A 20,615-nucleotide genomic window follows, 5' to 3' on the forward strand; every position below is an offset into this window, starting at 1 on the left:
TTAAGTAGACGAAGATAGAATACATACATTGCAAGTTCAGTGAAGGCCAAATTGGTGACAGGGAAGGAGTTAGCTTGGATGGAGTGGTATTGCCCCAAAGTAATCACTTTAAACATCTTGGCTTAATCCTTCAAGTAGATAGGAGATGTGAAGAGGACGTTAGTCATAGGATTAAAGCCAGATAGTTGAAATGGAGATGTGCTACATGAGTTTTATGTAATCACAAGATTCCTAATAAGTTGAAAGAAAAATTTTATCGTACAACCATATGACCGGCTATGTTATATGGTAGTGATGTTGGGCAATGAAGAAGTCGTATATGTCTAAGATGAGAGTTGCGAAAATGAGAATGTTAAGGTGGATGAGTAGCCATACTAAACTAGATAAAGTCTGTAATAAGAGTATTAGAGAAAAAGTAAGAGTGGTGTTAATTGAAGATAAGTTGAGAGAAGGGAGATTGAGGTGGTTTGGCCATGTAAAGCGTAGACATACGGAGACTCCAATTAGATAAGTAGAGCACATTGGGGTAGAAGATAGAAAGAAAAGAAGGGGTAGACCTAAACTGACTTAGAGGATAGTAGTACAACATGACCTAAAAGCATTACACATTTTCGATTATTTAACCTAAAATCGTTTAGAGTGGAGAAAGAGAATCCATATAACCGACCCTAATAAATTTTTGGAATAAAGACTTAGTTGAGTTGAGTTGAGTTGTAAGAAGGCCAGAAAAAAAAATTTCAAAAGATTTCAAGTTTAAGCCTATATTATTTACAGCATAGCCTACTAATTATCAACACTAAATAAAAAAATTTCATATTCAACATGAATGAATCTCGAAAAGATAAGAAAATCCCATAACAGAAAAGATAATACATATGTGTGAAACTGATAATATAGAAGATTAGTCAATAATCTTCAGTTTTTGTTCAATAATCTTCAGTTTTTGTTGTATAAAAATATCAGTAATAATCTTTATAAGATAATGGAGGAGTTGTTTTTCATGAAAGCCACACAGGCAAAGTTGACAAAGCAACTGGGTTGGCATTACAATCATAGAAAAATAATGAACATTAATCTCGAAATAAGAAACCTTCGATTCTGGTTAATAAATTGTCAGTTTGGTAAAATAAAAAAAGGCTGCATGGGGAAATCAATAAAGAGTCATGTGCTTCAACGTTCTCTATCACTGAAAACTTTGAGCTTTTAAATGTGTGCATTGATTCTTTCTTCACATGAAGGATGGATGAGTTTCTTCCATCGACAGCAAATGAGGCAGCCTTGTCTCCTCCAATGACTCTAATATTCTATTGCATGGTATAGTAATTATAAGGTGAATTCCAGTGCACAATCCACTTAAGACGTGGCATTCTGTGATGCGATTACGTGTCCTCATCAGATAATGGGAAGAAGCTTCTATGCGTATGATCCTTTGTTTATGGTCATAGAACTAGTTTTAAGGTGAACATTGAGAGCATGCGTAGATTAAGAAATCTAAAAGATCAAAGAGATAGAGCAAAACAAAATGGAGGATTCTGGTGATGATTTTCCTGGTTTCCAAACTTGTACTCACAAAGATGAATTTGAATACAGAAAGCCGTTGAGCCGTTTGCAGAGGCGAGCTCCTTGTCCTCTGCAGATTAAGCCAACTTCCATTGTTGAAACACAGGGTGCACTTCCAGCAATTGGGTGCAATATCAATTCATCATCACCGCCGGTGGTACCTCCTTCGTTTAATTCATTTTACTATAGTAAAGACCCTATTCCTCTACTTTCTCCGCTTGTTTTGCCTTCTTTGCTACAGTCTGCCTACGTTCAAGAAAGGAACACTGCAAAATAGCATCAAATTCTGTCCATGGTATATTTTGTTAATTTTATTTGCTATATTTTATGGCCATTGGCTTTGTATATTAAGTGGATTTGGTTCCATCATTATTGAAAACTTTACAGACTAATGTAGTGAAGCTGTTATATTTTTTCCTCCCTCCTTTTCTAAAGCTATACATCTGCAATAAGCTTTTCAGGAAGTCTCTCTAGGGATATCAAATGTAATATATAATGAATTATTAAACAAAATGAATGGTCCAGGAAATGAAACCCCAAAGTGCTCCAAATCCTTTTTTCTTTCCCGAAAATGTAGTTAGCAAATAGGACAAATGTTCATTTTAAACGTTGATACAGGGCATAAGCAATCTAAAATTCTTCTTTTTTGCTGTCTTCTTGCTGTACTGATCGAAGCGGTAAACACGGATTGATATGCCATAACCACTCATAGAAAGATCAACATTCAAAAGTCAAAACTATTGGAAGCTGAATAATCATTGATGAACTAGTTCTTCAGTCCTGGAAAGTTGCCTGAGAACAGATGAATGTACGCCCTATAATCAACTTCTGATAAAACTAGATCCTCTGGCTTTTCTCACATTTTGATCAAGCATTAATTTCCTCACCCTCTCTGCATCATCCCATTTCTCGTTTAAAGCATACAAATCACAAATAAGAGCATAAATGCCCCCATCATTCTCTGGATCTATTGCACTCAAGATCTGTTCAATCACGCTTTCAGCCATGTCAAACTGCTTGTGCTCCTTGCACGCTGACAAAAAGGAGCCCCAGATAACAACATTAGTCTCAAATTTCATTGTCTTAATAACCTCATAAGCTTCCTCTAACAACCCTGCCTTACCAAGCAGATCAACCATGCATCCATAATGCTGAATTCTGTGCTCCAAACCATACTCTTCAATCATCTTGAAATACTTTCGGCCTTCTTCAACCATCCCGGAATGAGTACATGCATTGAGAATACCTGTGAAAGTCAGTTCATTAGGTCTAACGTTTGTCTTTTGCATCATCTTAAACAAGATCAACGCTTCTTGACTAAAGCCATGTTGTGCTGCCCCACATATCAATGCAGTCCAACTCATGACATTCCTTTCTTGCATCAAATCAAAAACCCGGAAAGCATTCTTCATGTATCCACACTTTGCATACAAGTCAACCAGAATTGTGCCAATTTGCACATTCAGCTCCCACCCATTCTTCACTGTAAAGCCATGAACTGATTTCCCAACTAGCAGTGCAAGAGCACCCAAGTTTACGCAACTTGATAAAACAGTTCCCAAGGTCACTAGGTCTGGTTTTATTTCCCCACTCGATATCATTTCTCGAAATAACGATAACCCTTTACCCCAATAGCCATGGTCAAAGTAGGCCTTGATAATGGCAGACAAAGAAGCCACATCCCTCAATGCCATTTCCTCAAAAATGGCGCGTGCTTTATTGATATTCCCTGACCTTGAATACCCTGTAATCATTGTATTCCACGTAATAGTGTTTCTCTCAGGCATTTCATCGAACAATAGACACGCATTACTAAAGGATGTGACAACATAAGCATTAAGAAGAGAAGTGGCAACATAGACGTGAGTGATGAATCCCAATTTGATTATATGAGAATGCATATGACGAATAATGATAAGACTATGCAAACGGGTACATGATTTGAGCGTGAAAAGAACAGAGAAGCTATCAAAAGGGATGGAACGACGGTGCATTTGGAAGTAGAGGTCCAAAGCTTTGTACGGGGAGGAGGCATTCTTGATTTCTGAAGCCCATGAGTTAAAGCATTTTCTGAAGAAGCATGGACCAGGGTTTACTGTGGATTTGAGGAATCGCGAGAAAGGAACTAGCATTGTTCATAATTTTCAATGGAATCTCAAAAAAGAAAATTTAAATTCCCATTTGAAATTGCGGTAACCAATGGTCTGAAGAATGTGTTCATCTCAATGAGAATGATTTTGGAGTGTGGGAGAGAGACTCGTCCCTACAAGAAGCAAGACAGACATTTTATTCAGGGGAGTGAAAGAGAATTTGCTTAAATTTGTATTTATATTTGCAATATTTTATAATATTAATTTTCTGTTTCCTCTATCAAGAGTGTTTATTCAATTTTTATTTGTTTTAATTTATTTGTATTATTTTTTTTATAAAATTTGGGTGTAAAATATCAGTAGATCATTATGTTAGTGTGATTAGAGTTTACACTTAGTATTAAAAATATTTTAATTTCATATTTTATAAAAATTAAGAATTAAGGTACATTGTGAAACGTTTTAAAAATTTGAAGTGTTATAATTTTTTTTAATAAAATTTAAGTATAAAATAATTTATAAAAAATTCTCAATTGAGATTATGTTTTTTAAATCAAACAATTTCTTTCTTAAATTTTATAAAATAAATCATTAGTTGTTTTATAAGAATAAAATTTAAATATGTATAAATTAAATACTAGTCATTTGCATTTTGCAAAGACCTAATTGGTCATTTCCAATTTTTATATCTTATTATTTATATCATATTAAAATTATAAAATTTATACTAATTATAATTAATAAGAATTAATTTTATTATTTATTTTAAAAATTATTTGTCAACTTCATTTAAACATTTATTTTTATTTCATGACACTAAATATTCTAATAGCTTCTACCATTTTTATAGACTTAATTCTACATTTAATTACATGGATAAATCTTCACTCCACATTAAAAAAATATTTACTAGTAATGTTTTTGTTAATAAATATATAATAAATTATATTATTTATCAAATTTTTTAAAATATAAATTTTAAAACAAATTAAAACATGACCAATAATTATTTTATCTACTAGATTAATTAAAAGCCATGCTAGACGACTTTATTTGATTAGGAGTTTAGGACTTGGTTAATGCGTGAGAAAAAAAAATTGCCCAAAAGTCCAAGAATTTCTCATGTAATTATCACAATAATCAAATATTTTTGTCAAATTTGAAAGTAAGCCCTTCTTTTTATTTAATTTATATTTATGAGGAACACAAACATCCTAAATTCCTAACACTAATGAACACGTTTAACTGAGAAACTGAAATGATTATTCCATGCCAAATCAAGACAACCATCAGCAATTCAGGACTTACAAGGGCTGAAGAGTGATTTGAAGTCCACTTTGTGGGCAAACTGCGATAAGGACAATGGGTGAATGGACATAACTTGGTGACAAAGTAAACCTGTAACGTTGTAGGATCATTGAGAGTGCAATCTTTGTTTCTGTCATGGCAAAGTTCATGCCCACACAATTCCTTGGTCCCAAACCAAATGGGCAAAATGCTGCAATGTTATTCCTTGTAGCCTTAGCCACCCCTTCTGCAAATCTTTCCGGTTTGAAGAGATGAACATCTTCTCCCCATATTTCAGGATCATGATGCACTGCTAGAGTTGGAATCAGGACATCCATCCTAGCTGGAGCAATTAGCTTCCCCAATTTGGTTCCCTTCTGGACTTCTCTTATCAGAGTAGTAATAGGAGTGTATAACCTTAAAGTTTCATTGACAATCATATTCATCTGAACCACAAAAAAAAAAAAAAAAAAAGAAAGCAGCAGTAGCAAAGAGATTAGATTGAACTGAAAATAAAAACATCTCTTTAATTTATTAAAGTCTATAGCATCTACTTACGATCTTCAATCTTGATATTTCATCTGAAGTTGGATTTCTTTGGCCAAATAATTCCAGGACTTCCTTCCTAGCTTTTTCTTGCCAATCTCTGTGCATTGCTAGAAGAAGAACACTCCATGTGAGTGAACTAGTAGTTGTCTCATGTCCAGCAATATAAAATGTCTTGCACTCATCAACTAGGTCGTCTATGGATATTTGCTTGGTCTTATCCACATCCCTGTTTGCCTTTATCAATACTCCAAGATAATCACTTCCATAGCTATCCACTTCACGCATCTTTGCTTCCTCTTCCCTCTTCTTTATCATCTTTAAGATGGAGTCTCGCATGCCATGTTCCAGTCTATCTGCTTCGATATCATCCTTTGTCTTTATAATTTTTCTGCAGCAGAAGAAGTGGATACATTTAAGTAAAACTAATGTTTGTGTGTTTCTAACAATTGTGAAAATAACTATAACAAAACTTTAATCCAAATTAATTGTTCTATAATCAATCGAGTCTTGTGCTCAAGTGGAAAGAGGGAAAAAAAAAAAGAAAAAAGAAAACTTACTTTAGTCCAGGAATTCTGACTTGATAATTATTTCTGGAAAGTATAAGAATCAGCCTCGATAGCAAATCAAAAATATGCTTCCCTTCCAAGTAGCTGCTTCCAAAGGCTGTCCTGGAAATTATTTCAGATGTTAATAGCTTGAATTCTATGTATACATCAATCTCCTTGCTTTCATGCTGTCTCCATCTTTCAAGCATCATCTCTGCACTCGCGATCATTGCTGGAATCATAACCTATACATATTTTAAATTGTTAAAATAGAAGAAGCTCTGAATAGTTATAATGTAACAAGAAGATCAAGAATTTACTTTCAAGTTATCTCCATGAAATGTATGATTCGCCAGTTTACGCTGCCTAAACCATTTTTCACCTCTGGTTGTTACAAGTCCATCCCCAAAGAGGTTTTTCAAATAAGATTCAAACTCCGGTTTTGGATACAATTCATCTTTGTTCAGTATCTCTTTAACCAGATTAGGCTCCGTGACGATCAACTGAGGTCGAGGACCAAGCCAACTGACACAATTATTCCCTGCAACCATATTGTAGAAGAAACAGTCAATTAATTTGGAGGTTTTAATTCGAAAGCTTTCAATCAGGAAAATGTTTTTGAAATTTCAACACGAACAAAAAACTACCATATAGCTTGTTCCATAAATAATAGTGAGGCTGGATTCTAGGTAATATTTGATGTGATAATTCCATGGAACTGGTGAAGGATTCATTTTTCATTCTGATGATATCTTTTGCATTTCCATGGAAAAATCTGTAAGGGGGGCCTCTTATTCCCTGTGACCTCAGTGCAGATTGTACGTGAATTGGTTTCCACCATACTTCATATAAGAACTTGATGAGAAATAATATGACAAAGCACACTAACACACAACTCAAAACCAAAATCATCATAGTCCGTGCTGTTCTTGCAACCCTCTTTAATCAACCATAGACTTACAATTAAGCAATTCCTCTCTATAATATAAGAGGCCAAGGAATCTCGGGGATGTAGTTGATGACAGAAACTAAGTACCAAGCATTGGTCCCATCGCGGACACAATGACTTCTTCTTTGGTTAAAGCTTCTGAATTTGACAATTTCTTCTTATATTCTATCTCTCAAATATTTGGCATTTTCGCCAAAAGCTTCTGAATTTGAACTAATGTGTTGGTCCCCTTGACAAATGGTTGATGAAGAAAGCACAACGAAAGGATCAATTGATTATCCAGGCCATCAACTAAAAGTTGCATTCTATAATTTAATATTTTGTTTATTCTTTTCATTATTATTTGTCTGAGGCTCAATAAGTGTAATACAAGCAGACAAGTTTTCTTTCATTGTTTTTGCTAGCCTGTATCCGAACATCTGATTGGTACTCTCCTTATTCCCTGATTGAGACACGATCACATAAGCAATCCAGAAAATCGCCTGCAATGACAAATAAAGGGTAGGTTTATCAATATAAGCAACTTAATACACTGTCCAATTATATACTAGAGTATATGCAATGTGCAGCAATCTTTACTGGTCTCTCAACCCAAATTGAAGATGTGCAGCAATCTTATATTAACTATAAGATACTAATCTTACAAAATATAGAAAATGGACAATTTAATCCATCAAATTATCCTTACAATCCTACAAAATTACACATTTCAAATAAAAACCACTAGAAGCAACTTAATTTTATTGGATTATGATTTAATTGATGAATCTTAAACATTCTATACATTCAATTGAAAAAAAAATTAGAATTAAAAGATCAAATAAATTTTATTGTCCAAAAATTCAAGAATCTCACATGTAATTATCTCAAGAATTCAACAAATGTTCTTAAAATTCCAAAGAATTAAATACACAAATCCATAAATTCATAACCTAAACAATACTCCTAGAAAATGGGATAACAATAGTATATGCATCTATACCAAAATTCTATTTGAGCCATTGTTATTTAATCAATGGGTTACAATCCTACTTCTCAAAAAAAAAAAAAAAAAATCATACTTCCCTTTTTAAAATATATGAGGTTAAAGGATAAAAAAAAAAAATCATAAAAAGAGGAAGGAAGTCAAAACTTAGCAGTTACCTTCAAGAGCCACCAAGACTTCCCTTGAGATTTTGCTTCCAATGTTCTTTATATTTATGCTGGGCATTTGAGATTTCGGATGTCGAAGGATTAAGAGGTGACCTTCTTGCAGACAATGACCCATTTCAAATTTTGGGAGTCAGTAAGTTGTTGCTCTCTGTCAGAATATAAAAAAGAAAAACCTAGCCCTATAAATAAGGGAGAAGATATGACCTTGATAACCAAACAGAGCTCTTTTATCTCTCAGCCAGTACTAGACTAGGCTTTGCTAGCACCCTGTATCCTGGGTCAAATTTGGGGGCCCATCTCACCTCTAAGACTCTTCCTCCTTCAATGACCAAAACCAAGATAGCCCAGACCCACAAAGTACCAAGAGTAACTCAAACATTTTTTAGCCCTTGCTGGCCCACAAAGCCAAAATGAACCCATTGAGCAAATTAGTCCACTTAATCATATTGACTCCCCTAGATGGAAAGGAAAACAGAGGACTTGTATGTAAGCTAGAATGTAAAGATGGAACAACTGGGGACTCATCCAGTAGACACTATCTCCTTTGATGACTTGGTCTTAATGGCAGCGAAAATGTATAAAGCAAAAACTAAGGCCAAAGAATAGATAAAAATTCCTGTCTCAGAGGTAGGAGATCCTCCTATACCAGCTAAACAATTAGAGGATGATCACCAACCTTCTCAGCTCAAACGAAAATGGAAAAGATTAGCTCGATCACAAAGCACACAAGCAAGAGTGGTAATTCAATAAGTTGGTGATGGAAACACCATTTCCCCAACTGAAACCCTGTGTTACCCAAAGCAAGTGGAAGGTGGTAAGTGTAATAATGAACTAGAATCTGAGCCAAAATAAAGTAAAAAGCCTTACCCTCTGAACAAAAATCTATAATGGTGGAGGTTGCCAGCCATAAATGGGCCCATCCAGATAAATGAAGATTTTTAGTTGGAATTGCCAGGGTTTGAGAAACCCCCTGACTGTCCATCATTTAAAAGGGATATGTAAATCCAATTCACCTGACATAGTTTTCATTATGGAGACAAAAAATATTTCTTCTTTTGTGATAAAGCAGTGGCATAAATGTGGTTTTGTGGATTTCTCTTGTATTGGACCTAGAGATTTAGCTGGGGGTCTAAGCCTAGCTTGGAGAAAGGATTATGATGTTTCTATTATTCATGAGGAAGACTTCTTCTTCCATGTGTGTATTCATGATTATCTTATCAATGGAAAATGGGATATGGTCTTTGTCTATTTTAGTAGTGTGGAGGAAATTCACTTTTCTCAATTTCATGTGCTGGTTGACTATAAAACTCAGTTAAGCGATCATCATGTAATCATGGGTGATTTTAATTCTTTCTTGAAATCTTTGAAAAAAGTTAGTGGCAATATAAATTTCCAAACTCAAATTCTTCCTCTCTAGCATTTTGTGGATGACTTAGGTGTTATTGACTTGGTTTCAGGGATCCAGAGATAACATGGTGTAATAGATGAGATGGACCTTACCACATTAAGGAAAGACTTGACTATTGCTTTGCCTCTCCCCAGTGGTTACTTCTTTATACTAGTGTTGTGGTGTTCCACTTGGAAGACATTGGGTTTGATCACAGGCCTATCCTCCTTACAACTATGCCAACTTATAAGAGAGCCAAGAGACGATTTAGATTTGATGCAAGATGGGTAGAGAATGAAGAAGTGGAAAAAGTTATTTCATCTGTATGGAGCAATACAGTTCAAGGGCATAAATTATTTCAAGTTCAATCTTAAGAAAGGCGAGGATGACCTGGTGGATTGGAGTTACCGTTCAAATCTTAATTCTCAAAACAGAATTAACTATAACAAGGGTCTTCTGGAACAAGCTAAAAGTGATCCTTTGAAGTGGGATGGAGAACAAGTGAGACAACTGGAGAAAGACTTATCATCTGAAATTACCAGAGAAGAGAAATTTTAGGCTTGAAAATCTAGGCAAGATTGGCTTCACTTGGGAGATAGGAATACAACATTTTTTCGTGCTAAAAATATTTAGAAGAGGTGTAGGAATAATATATCCAACATTTAAGATCAAGCATTTTTTCACTGGAAGTTCTCCTTTGATGAGGTCTTAGAGGTAGCTCAATCTTATTTCTCCAATATCTATAATTCCTTTAATCTTATAAACTTTAATAATATTACTAATGGTTATGTTCCTAGAGTCTCTGACTATAGGAATGGTTGTCTTATAAGTCTGGTCTCAAAGGAAGAGATTTGGAAAGCTATCTTCTCTATACATCCCTCCAAAGCTCTAGGGGAGGATGATCTGACGGCTTTTTTTTTTTTTTCTAGAAATATTGGAGAATAGTAGGGGATGAGGTGTGTAATGCAGTTTTATAATTTTTTTCAAAATGGTAAGATGCTCTAAAGCCTAAATCACACTATTCTTACCCTTATCCCGAAGGTGAAAAATGTTCAAACGATGAAGGATTTGAGACCTATTGGTTTATGCAATGTGTTGTCCAAAGTCATCTAAAAAATTCTAACCTCTCGTTTACAACCTTTTATGAATTCTCTTATCAGTCATGGGCAAAGTGCTTTCACAAGAAGTAGATTGATCTCTAACAATATTCTTTTGTGTAATGAAATTTTGCATAATCTCAAGCATCGCAGGAAGAATCAAAATTATGGAATGGCTATGAAACTTGACATAAGCAAGGCTTATGATTGTGTTGAGTGAAGCTATCTTCATCATATGCTTAGGTGCTTTGGGTTTGACAATTTTTGGATTCAATGGGTTATGGAGTGCATAACTACTGTGTCTTACTCTATTTAGCTAAATGGTCACAAAGTGGGGCTCATGCATCCCTCCAATGGATTAAGAAAGGGGGACCCTCTCTCCCCTTATCTTTTTCTCTTCTGCATGGAAGGTCTATCTCATCAAATCAGAAATTCATCTTTGTAAGGCATTTCTATATCCAGGGGAAGACTGCGAGTGTCCCACCTTCTTTTTGCAGATGATTCTATCATGTTCTCCCTAGCTACTTCAAAGAATGTGGAGATGATCAAGCAAATTCTCCATGAGTTTGCCCAAGCTAGTGGGTTACATGTTAATTTCAATAAATCTTCACTCACTTTCAGTCCAAACACTCCTAGGACTACTCGTTCAGGCATCTCTACTATTCTTCATATTAGTAATCTTATGGGGCAAGATATATTTTTGGGGCTTCCTTCAGAATTTGTTAAGTCAAAGAAACAGATGTTTAGCCACATTCGAGATAAAATACATTACAAAAACTCAGGATGGAAAGAGCAGCTTTTATCCATAGGGGGAAAAGAGGTTCTCCTTAAGGCAATACCTATAGCAATCCCAGTTTATGCTATGGCTAGTTTCAGAATTTCGAATTCTTTATGCCAAAGCATTAATAATCTCATGGCTAGATTTTGGTGGGGTTAGAAAAAAGAGGAAAAGAGAATCCATTGGGTTGCTTAGAATTATTTATGTGATCCAAAAATCAATGGTGGTTTGGGCTTTAGAGACTTAGAAGTTTTCAACATGGTTCTCTTAGTAAAGCAAGGGTAGAGATTAACCTCCAATCCCCAGTCCTTATTGGCACGAGTCCTTAAAGGCAAATATTTTCTTTATACTTCTTTCATGAGTGCTCCCTTGAGGAGTAACCCATCTTAGGGTTGGAGAAGCTTACTTTGGGGTAGACAAGTCCTTTCTAAAGGGATGAGATGGCAAGTTAGTAATGGTTCTTCTGTCTTATGCAAGTCTGACCTTTGGATTCCTAAATCTTTCCTCACATCCCAAGAGTTAAAGACAACAATGATGCAAATGTGGTTTGGGTGTCTCATCTCTTTGATATTGGTGGCACTTCTTGGGACATTGCCAAACTGAGAAACAATTTCATAGAAGAGCAAGTACAAATTATCTGTGTTATTTCTATAGCTCTTTTCAAAAGGAAGATTGTCTTGTTAAGCACGACTCTAGGCAAGGGAATTATGTAGTAAAATCTAGATACCGAGTTGTTAGGGACTTGTTGAGGAATTTTGGGATCTCTAGAACCTTTGCTACTAGCACCTGAAACCAAAGGGGCCTGTAACACCCTCACTTTAGCTAGTCCGCGCATTCGACTGTTCCGGTAATCAATTTCTGTCCGTACAGCTAGAATGTCTGGAACTATTTGTAAAATAGAGTGAGGAGTCATAAATAACCCAAATAATGGTAAGAAAAAATTTAGAAAAATTTAAGAAATAAAATACAATGAAGTTAAATGAGCCGGTACCCTAGCGATGGGTGACCTTGACGGGAACTTGCTGTCTTCACAGCTAGAAGCCCTAAACCCAGGAGAAAATTCATGAAATAATTTTTGAGACTCCAGAGAAGAGTCATTGAGGTTTTGATGGCATTAGAATGCTATTAAAATGCTAAGAAAAATTTTTAGATCGGTACAGACGGTTTTGGCTCAATAAGCCAAATGGAGGGTATTTTGGTCATTTCATCTTCAGAGATGATTTTTGGCCAACTTGTCCAGTTAAATAAATAATTTATGTGACATAAAATATGAATAAATATTGCTAAAAATTTAATTGAAAATGAGTAGAAAAGAAAAGAAAAGAAAAAGAAAGAAAATTGGAAATTATGACATCACATGATGTCATTAGTGTGCCTCCACCCAATCACATTGTGACACCTCATTCTAAACCAAATTCAAGAAGTCAAATGGCCAGAAAATGAACCAAAATTTTCTGTCTTCCCTTACCTCTACCCCGTTGAACCAAGTCCCCAAACCCCTCTCCGCCATTAAAGCTTCCATAAGCTTTGAATCCCACTTCAATTCACCTCAAAACCTCATCCTCTCTTCACAAAAAATCTCCCTTACCACTAGAGCAAGACTTGGGTAGCAATTAGAAGAAGAGAAAGTAAAAGAAACTGAGGGGTGAACAAGCTAGAAAATCAGCCAAGAGGTTAGTGCCATAGTCCTTGTTCTTAATTCCTTCTAAACTTGAATTTAAGCTAAGTTAAGTTGAAAAATTGATAGAAATTGAAAGAAAAATGCATGATTATATCCCATGAAATTTCGGCAACCATAGGGTACATTAGGGTTTCATTGATTAGATTGAAATATAGTTGTTTATGGTTGCCATTGAACATGAATTTGATGTCTTAATTCATTGATTGCTTGTATATAGAGAATTAAAGTTGTTGGAGTTAGGGTTTGGGACACCAAATTTGGGATATTGCTCATGTATTGGTGAAAGAAAGTTCTAATGATCAATTAGTGACCATTTGGTTATGTTTGATTAGGAAATGAAGTGATTTGTGACATAAGAATTAAGGTTAGATGTGCTGCCTGGAGTGACCTGCAGAGCTGGATGTGAGTCTAGCAAGTTTGGGTAGTTATAACTGGAGTTGTGTAGGTTCAATTGGTGCAAGGCCAATTGGACATGAAATTAGATACATAATGGCACAACTTTGATGAAGAAAGCTTGCCCAAAAAACCAACTTAGGATGACCTAAAAATTTGCCAAATCCGAATAACCAATGCTGGACCTGAAAAAACTGACTAAATGAACAGTGTTTGTTCATTTGGCCCTAATTTTGTGTAGAGAGGTCCAAATGACCTGATTTTTGTGTCAATGGAAAGCTTAGAGAATTTAGAACAACTTTCATGAAGAATATCAACTCAAATTATGACCATAACCAATTCAAATTGCTAGTCCAAATTAGGACACCAAATCTGACAGAACTAAATTTGCCCAGAAAATCTGCGTAAAGACTAATCCAGCCAGTTATAGTAAATTGACCATAACTTGAGCTATAAAACTCCAAATGGAGTGATTCAAAAAGGAAATTAAAGAAGACATATAAATGAACAACTTTGATGAAGAGAATTTTATCAAATTTCCACTGTAACAATGACCAATGGAGCAATAAACTTAAGATATGAAATCTAGAATTTTAAAAAACATAAAACAAGCTTTGAAATGACATTGGAAATCAATGCCAACAAAAATAAAATGCAAAATATGGTATCTTGGTAAACTTAGGTTCAACAAATCTATTATGTATTAAAAAGTCAACTTTTGTATAGGAATAGTTAAGTGAATAGTAACCTCAATGAAATGAATGCAAATGACCAAAATTTAAATTGCTAATGATACCTCACTTAAATGATTTAAGGTTTATTTAAATCATGTAATTAGTTTGATGGGATTTGTAGGCTCATCACAAATAGAATTTAGGAGAAATAGTTGATATAGTTTGAAATGTAAATTGTAAATTACTATAAATGAAATATTAAAGGTATAAATGATGTGTAAATAATATTTGGGGACTTTCCCTTTTTATAGAATAAAAATGAATATTTACTTGAACCTAGGTACATGTGAATTGGTGTGATAGATTAGAGATGAAATTGTAAATGAACTATACAAATGAAATTTATGAATATATGTATTAGATAAAAATGAATTTGGACATTGTATTCCCACTAGGAAATAAAATAAAACATATTGACACTTAATGGTACATGAGTGAAATTAAGAGTAATTATAAAAACTTAGTAAGCAAAAACATTTGTTGAATTTCAAATGATAAATTATATAAATAGTGTAACAAATAAATAAACCATATTAATGTATGAATGACACATGAGTTCTCATTATTGTAAAAGGAAAAAAAATATTTTGAGTACAATGGTACATGAGAACCATTATTTTGAATTGTGATCGTTATGAATAACATAATGAATATATAAATTACGATAAATGCATAAATTATGTAAATATTAGACTTAGATATTTATGTTTCTATTATGAAAAAGATTAAAATGCTAGAAATTATAATTAGAACCTATAATGAAATAATGAAACTTATGAACACTTAATGGTACTATGTGCTCATGTATCGCCTATACATGTGTGTCAGATTGGATAGATTAGCATACCAATAGGGTATTGTTATGACAGTACTGCGTAAGGCTTATGTCTGTATTCATGGCTTTATATCTGTATTCATGGCTTTATGCCCACACTCATGGCTTTATGCCTGCACTCATGGCTTTTATGTCCGATTATGTGTTATCATGGCTTTTTAGCCATATTGACTGCATACGTAGTTGACATTCCGCGTCCCATGGTATGACGGCCCGAGCCACCGTGGTGTCCAGTGCCAACGACTCGTTATCCAGTTTAGTCAGTCTGTCATAGGTTACCTAGGCAGTGTAAATTATTGAAATTATTTAAGAACATAGTAATTAAAAACATTAGAAAGTATTGAAAAAAAAAAAAGATTAGCAATGGAAACATAACTGAATTAAGTAGTACAAATGAAATTTTCAGAATTGTAGGAACCGAAAATGCAATACTCCTAGAATTAAAATATATATTGAATATTATTACTGTAAGGCTATAAACTCAGTACTTCCAAAGATGAACGAATTAGCATATAAGATAATTAATACTAGAAATATCATTTTAATTCAAATTGATACTTGAATATTTAGAATGCTTAATTCTTTTTTTATTTGTATATATTATTTTCTTGTTATATTATTACACTACTAAACAGAAATGCTTAGTGCGATGGATTTATTTCCTTCGCGTAGGTACTGAAGGCAAAACTCAGTAGATACTAGACTGGGATTTTGAAGTCCAGATCTGCAGAAGTATCAGAAGGGTTCAAGGTTATCACCTCCTCAGCAATATATGTAGATAGAGCCCATATAAGTCATTTTATGTATTTTGTATATTATAAATATTCTGTATGTTGTAATATAAACTAAGAATTGTAAACTAAGAATTTGTAAATAATATTTATGTGATGTAAATTAATAAATTGATTAGTTCATATGTAATTAATTTGTATATCATATAAATTGTAAATTTATTCAATTAGTTTGCAAATTATGTAAATTAATGGAAATATGAGAATTTTGATATGTGAATGGAGTATGAGGGAAAGTGGATGGGAATGAATGTGAGAATTGAAATACTTGGATGATATTGAAATATGAGATGATTATGAGATTTTATTTTGAAAATATTATTGAAATTTCAAGCAGGTAAATAGTGAAATACGTCAAATGTTAATAGAAACAGGGGAAACTCCTCGGGTTTCTCCATAGAAAAATAATTGATATTAAAATATATTAAAAAAAATTTTTAAAGGAATAAAGTAAGATAAAATGAGATGCTCCGGTACCAAGTGTGACATGCTTTGCTTGGCTACACTGTAGTCGGGTGATGGGTGTTACAGGCCCTTAAAATTTCTAGAAGGAGATTTGGAATTTACATCTTCCAAAAAGGCTTGCCTTTTTTCTTTGGCGTTTACTTCAAGACAATCTTCCCACAAATGCAAAACTCCACAATAGGCTTCCTCATCTCCCTAAAGAATGTGCAGTATGTGGTGAAGTAGAATCAGCTAAACATCTTTTCTTTGGCTGCCATAAGGCTATCGAAGTATGGTCCAACTCTCCTCCCCAATTAAGAGCAAACCATTTACAAGGTTCTATGACCACGGACCTATGGAGAGAGATTTTAGCAATCTGAACCATCAATTGGATGATAACAAGTTGATTCAATTGTGCGTGTTTATACTCTAGTCAATTTGGAAGCACATAAACAGCTTTATCTTCAACCATAAAAATCTTTCTCACCAAGATGTGATAGCAGCAACTATTCACTACCTTGAAGAATTTAACAATGCCAATAATTCTCCTTTTGCAGGTCTAGCTGCTGAGAATCCTCCCACTGATACGATGGCCTTTTCTCCTCCCCCAATTAATGTCATGAAATTAAACTTTGACGCTGCCACAAATATGCGTGAATGTAGGGGATCAATTGCAGTAGTGGCCAGAGATCATTCAAGGGTTCCCCATGCTCGGAACTGCAAAAGAATTGACTCCATCTCTTCCCTATTAATTCTTGAATGCATGGCTTGTACGAAAGTTATCCAGTTAGCCCACTTAAAAGGTTTCCGGAGAGTGATAATAGAAGGGGATTCTCAAGTGGTTATCAACACCATTCAAGGATCCCAAGCTCCAGTTGAGATTTAGGCAATCATCGGAGATATTCAAATCCTCTCAAGATTGTTACAGTCGATTTCTTTCATTTTTGCTAGACGAAATGCTAATAGAGTTGCTTATGCTTTGGCTTCAAAGGCTCTTAGAGACTGTAACTTCTTTTATAATTTTTGGTTTTAGAATCAATTTGTACTTAATGATTTGCCTACTTAATGGCTTTCAATGAAGTTTTCTTACCTTTGCTAAAAAAAAAAAAAAAAAAAAGCATGTTGCCGCCAATGTCAAGGTGGAGCTTCTCTGCAATTCTCAAACTAGATTTTGCTGAAGAGTGGTGAGAGTGCCATTAGTTGATCATTTTTCCACCAAGCATTATTCCAGGTAGCACTCCACTGGTAAGCTTAATTGGCATCGTAAACCAATTAATATATTTTTTTATACTAAAACCAATTAAATTTTAGTAAGACTCAAGTGCAATAAGAGTTTAGTGTAGTAGTAAAAATATTGCGATCTCAGGAAAGAATTCATATTAAATTTTTTAAAAAATATATTTTTAAAGAATAATCCCAAATTTGCAGAAATTAATTTTATGTGAATATTAAATTGAAAATAAAAAATAACAAAATCTATACTATATATAAATGTGGGAAGGGGGGAATATTAACTTTTTCAAAAGTGCCCTTCCTTCTCTAGATTAATTACAAGTATATTTTTATGATTTAAATTAATTTTAAGGATTGCATAAATTTAAAATTCTTAATTTTAGAATTCATATAAATTTAAAATTTTTAATTCTATATATATATATTTAACTTCAATTAAATATAAAATTTTATAAAAAGTAATTAATTAAAATAAGAAATTAATAAGTGAGAAATAAAATAATATAAATAATCTATAATATCTATACTTACTATATATAAATGTGAGAACGGGGGAATATTGGATTTGCCAAATGCTTTCCATTTTTTAAAGTAACTATAATTATATTTTTAATATTTAAATTAATTTTAATATTTGTATAAATTTAAAATTTTTAATCTTACTTATATTTAACTTCAATTAAATATAAAATTTTATAAAAAGTAATTAATAAAAATAAAAAATTAATAAGTGAAAAATAAAAAATACAATTAATTGCTATCTATCTATCTATAATCTATATATAATTTATGTATGAAGGATGGAATATTGAGATTGCCCAAAACATTTTTAATTTTTTATATTATTTACAATTATATTTTTACTATTTAAATTAATTTTAGAGTTCATATAAATTTAAAATTCTTAATTTTACTTCTTTTACATTATGAAATGAAGGAGTAAATTTATAATTGGATACTTAAAAATGAATATATTTTAAGCAAAATAAGAAAACCCTAAAATTAAAAAAAAATAATAGATAGAAATTTATTTATAATATAATTCTATTAAAATATTAAAAGTAATATAAATATATTCTAAAATATTAAATTAAAAAAAGCTAATAGTTTTTGATAAACGGATATATAAATTTTTTTTCTTGAAATAGAAAAAATTTATTATTCTTTATAATATTTACAAATTTCTATTTGGATAGAAGTCTAAGTTTAAAATAAATTAAAAAAAAAGGAGTTAGAAAATAAAATAAAAATAGGTAGAAAATAAATATTTATTTTGCTTTCCTACTTTTCTTAGAAAATCTTTTGAACTTAAAATTGTTTAGAAAAAAAAAACTTAAAATAAATCCAAATCTAGGTTGAAAAACCGTACTATATTATTAAACAAAAATCATTTAAGTTTGGTTATTAAACGGATTTTTATTTTTTTTATTTAATATCATAATTAATATAAAATTGAAAGGGAAAAAAAAGTTTTTCCTACAAGTCTACAATATTATTTTAATCTTTAAAATTAATTATCGAAAAATTATTTTTTTTAGTAAAAGGTTGTCTACTGAGCCATTATTTATTACTATTGTTTAATATGAAAAATAAATTCTTATTATGTAATAATTAAAAATAATAAAAAATTAAATTTAATTGATTATTAAAATTTAATATATCTTAAATAAAATAAAAATATCATAAAATTAAAAAAATAAAGAAAACAATTTAAAAAACTCTATATAATTTTAGGTGTTCAACAGAATTCTCGTGTATATCAAATAAGATAATAGGTATTTGATGTTAGGTTTGTATGAGATTGTGACTAATAAAATTTAAAAAATATATAATAACATGCACCTTTATATGCTTTTTTTTCTGTTGCATATGATGATGACTTTAATTAAAGTTGGATGGAATGATTGGTATTCCTTTATGATTAAATAATAGAAGTTTATGAAACTATGCTTTTAATTCTTTCTCTTTCTCCACACCTATCTCTCCATTATCTATTTTATGTGTTTATAATCTTAACTTCACTGGTTAATAAATTACATTCTCTCATTAATGTAGCTTTTTATACGTAAAAATAATTTTTCGTTCTCTTATGATGTAAAAGACTAGAAGCGTTACACATTTTTAACAATTTAACTTAAAATCGTTTAGAGTGGAGAAAGCGATTCCATATAATTGATTTTAAATTTTTGAGATAAAAATTTAATTGAGTTGAGTTTATGATGTAAAGATGCATTATTTTTTAATGCGTTGAGCTGTAGTAAATGATTTCGGAAATCTAAATTGGCATCCCAGGTTACGAATTCTGGTTCCTCATGAACAGTTGAAACCTATCAAGGCCAGGGCATTTATGATTTTCTAATCTTGAACTTGAGGGCAATATATCCCATCTAATTTGGAATTTTCATTATGCTGTATTTAAGAAATATACATTAAACTGAATACTTGAGGGAAAAGTCAAAATCTCCGATTTTAATTTTGGTAATTAAATAAGATTTTTTTAATTGTAAAAATTTTAATTTAATTATCCAAAATTAAAAAATTTAGATAAAATGAACAATCAAAGATAAATATAAATGTTAAGATTTTTTTTCTCAAATATAAATTATACAAATGTTAAGATCCACGTTTGATAAAACTATAATAGATAAAATTATGAATGACTATATTCACTAGAGAGAATGCATGTACCATATATTAAGAATAAAATACGAGAGAGTCATTTAAAATGATTTGATCATATATAATGTAGATAATCAAATGTTCTAGTGCAATAACGTAACTAGTTAATAACAGAAAAATTGAAAAATAGAAAAGAAAGGTTTAGTATGATATAGAGGGATATAATATCAAAATATTTACATATTATTGATATTGATGCGGACCTATATATAATAAAGTTAGGATTTTTTTTATCTAACTCGGTCTATCATTAACTTAAGATACATATTTATGTTTTAAATATTAATAAAATAATAATTATAGATGAAATATTATTATAAAATCATATAACTAATAATTATAAATGATATATATATTAATTAATAAAAAATTTAATTATTTAAATTAATTCAAGCACTAAATTAAAATTCAACTAATAACTGAAAATTAAA

General features: G+C 32.0%; 3 protein-coding genes across 3 annotated transcripts; 1 reads left to right on the plus strand and 2 right to left on the minus strand.

Annotated features, from left to right (window-relative positions):
* The first annotated feature begins 1,259 nt into the window (after positions 1 to 1,259).
* On the plus strand, positions 1,260 to 1,978 carry LOC110664651 (uncharacterized). Its single transcript, XM_021824428.2, has one exon. It carries the CDS (start codon positions 1,523 to 1,525, stop codon positions 1,835 to 1,837), a length of 315 nt encoding a protein of 104 aa, XP_021680120.1. The 5' UTR covers positions 1,260 to 1,522; the 3' UTR covers positions 1,838 to 1,978.
* A 59-nt stretch (positions 1,979 to 2,037) lies between these two features.
* On the minus strand, positions 2,038 to 3,880 carry LOC110664650 (pentatricopeptide repeat-containing protein At5g66520). Its single transcript, XM_021824427.2, has one exon. The coding sequence runs from the start codon at positions 3,690 to 3,692 to the stop codon at positions 2,382 to 2,384; it is 1,311 nt and encodes a 436-aa protein (XP_021680119.2). The 5' UTR covers positions 3,693 to 3,880; the 3' UTR covers positions 2,038 to 2,381.
* Positions 3,881 to 4,793: 913 nt separating this feature from the next.
* LOC110664649 (cytochrome P450 CYP749A22) lies at positions 4,794 to 8,270 on the minus strand. Its single transcript, XM_021824426.2, has 6 exons — positions 8,124 to 8,270; positions 6,679 to 7,462; positions 6,352 to 6,572; positions 6,044 to 6,276; positions 5,496 to 5,874; positions 4,794 to 5,383 (listed from the first exon to the last, which is right to left on the minus strand). Exons 2-6 carry the CDS (start codon positions 6,944 to 6,946, stop codon positions 4,955 to 4,957), a joined length of 1,530 nt encoding a protein of 509 aa, XP_021680118.1. The 5' UTR covers positions 6,947 to 7,462; positions 8,124 to 8,270; the 3' UTR covers positions 4,794 to 4,954.
* Between the last annotated feature and the right edge of the window lie 12,345 nt (positions 8,271 to 20,615).

The sequence above is a fragment of the Hevea brasiliensis genome, chromosome 2 (genome assembly GCF_030052815.1).
Source record: "Hevea brasiliensis isolate MT/VB/25A 57/8 chromosome 2, ASM3005281v1, whole genome shotgun sequence".
NCBI classification, from domain to species: domain Eukaryota; kingdom Viridiplantae; phylum Streptophyta; class Magnoliopsida; order Malpighiales; family Euphorbiaceae; genus Hevea; species Hevea brasiliensis.

Bases quoted from the DNA above. Each gene is read 5' to 3' on its own strand.
- LOC110664649 (XM_021824426.2), bottom strand. From the start codon at position 6,946: ATGATGATTTTGGTTTTGAGTTGTGTGTTAGTGTGCTTTGTCATATTA. The intron at 5,875-6,043 runs GTAAGTTTTCTT...CTTCTGCTGCAG, and splicing joins GTCAGAATTCCTGGACTAAA to AAAAATTATAAAGACAAAGG. The intron at 5,384-5,495 runs GTAAGTAGATGC...TTTGTGGTTCAG, and splicing joins AAATATCAAGATTGAAGATC to ATGAATATGATTGTCAATGA.
- LOC110664651 (XM_021824428.2), top strand. From the start codon at position 1,523: ATGGAGGATTCTGGTGATGATTTTCCTGGTTTCCAAACTTGTACTCAC.
- LOC110664650 (XM_021824427.2), bottom strand. From the start codon at position 3,692: ATGCTAGTTCCTTTCTCGCGATTCCTCAAATCCACAGTAAACCCTGGT.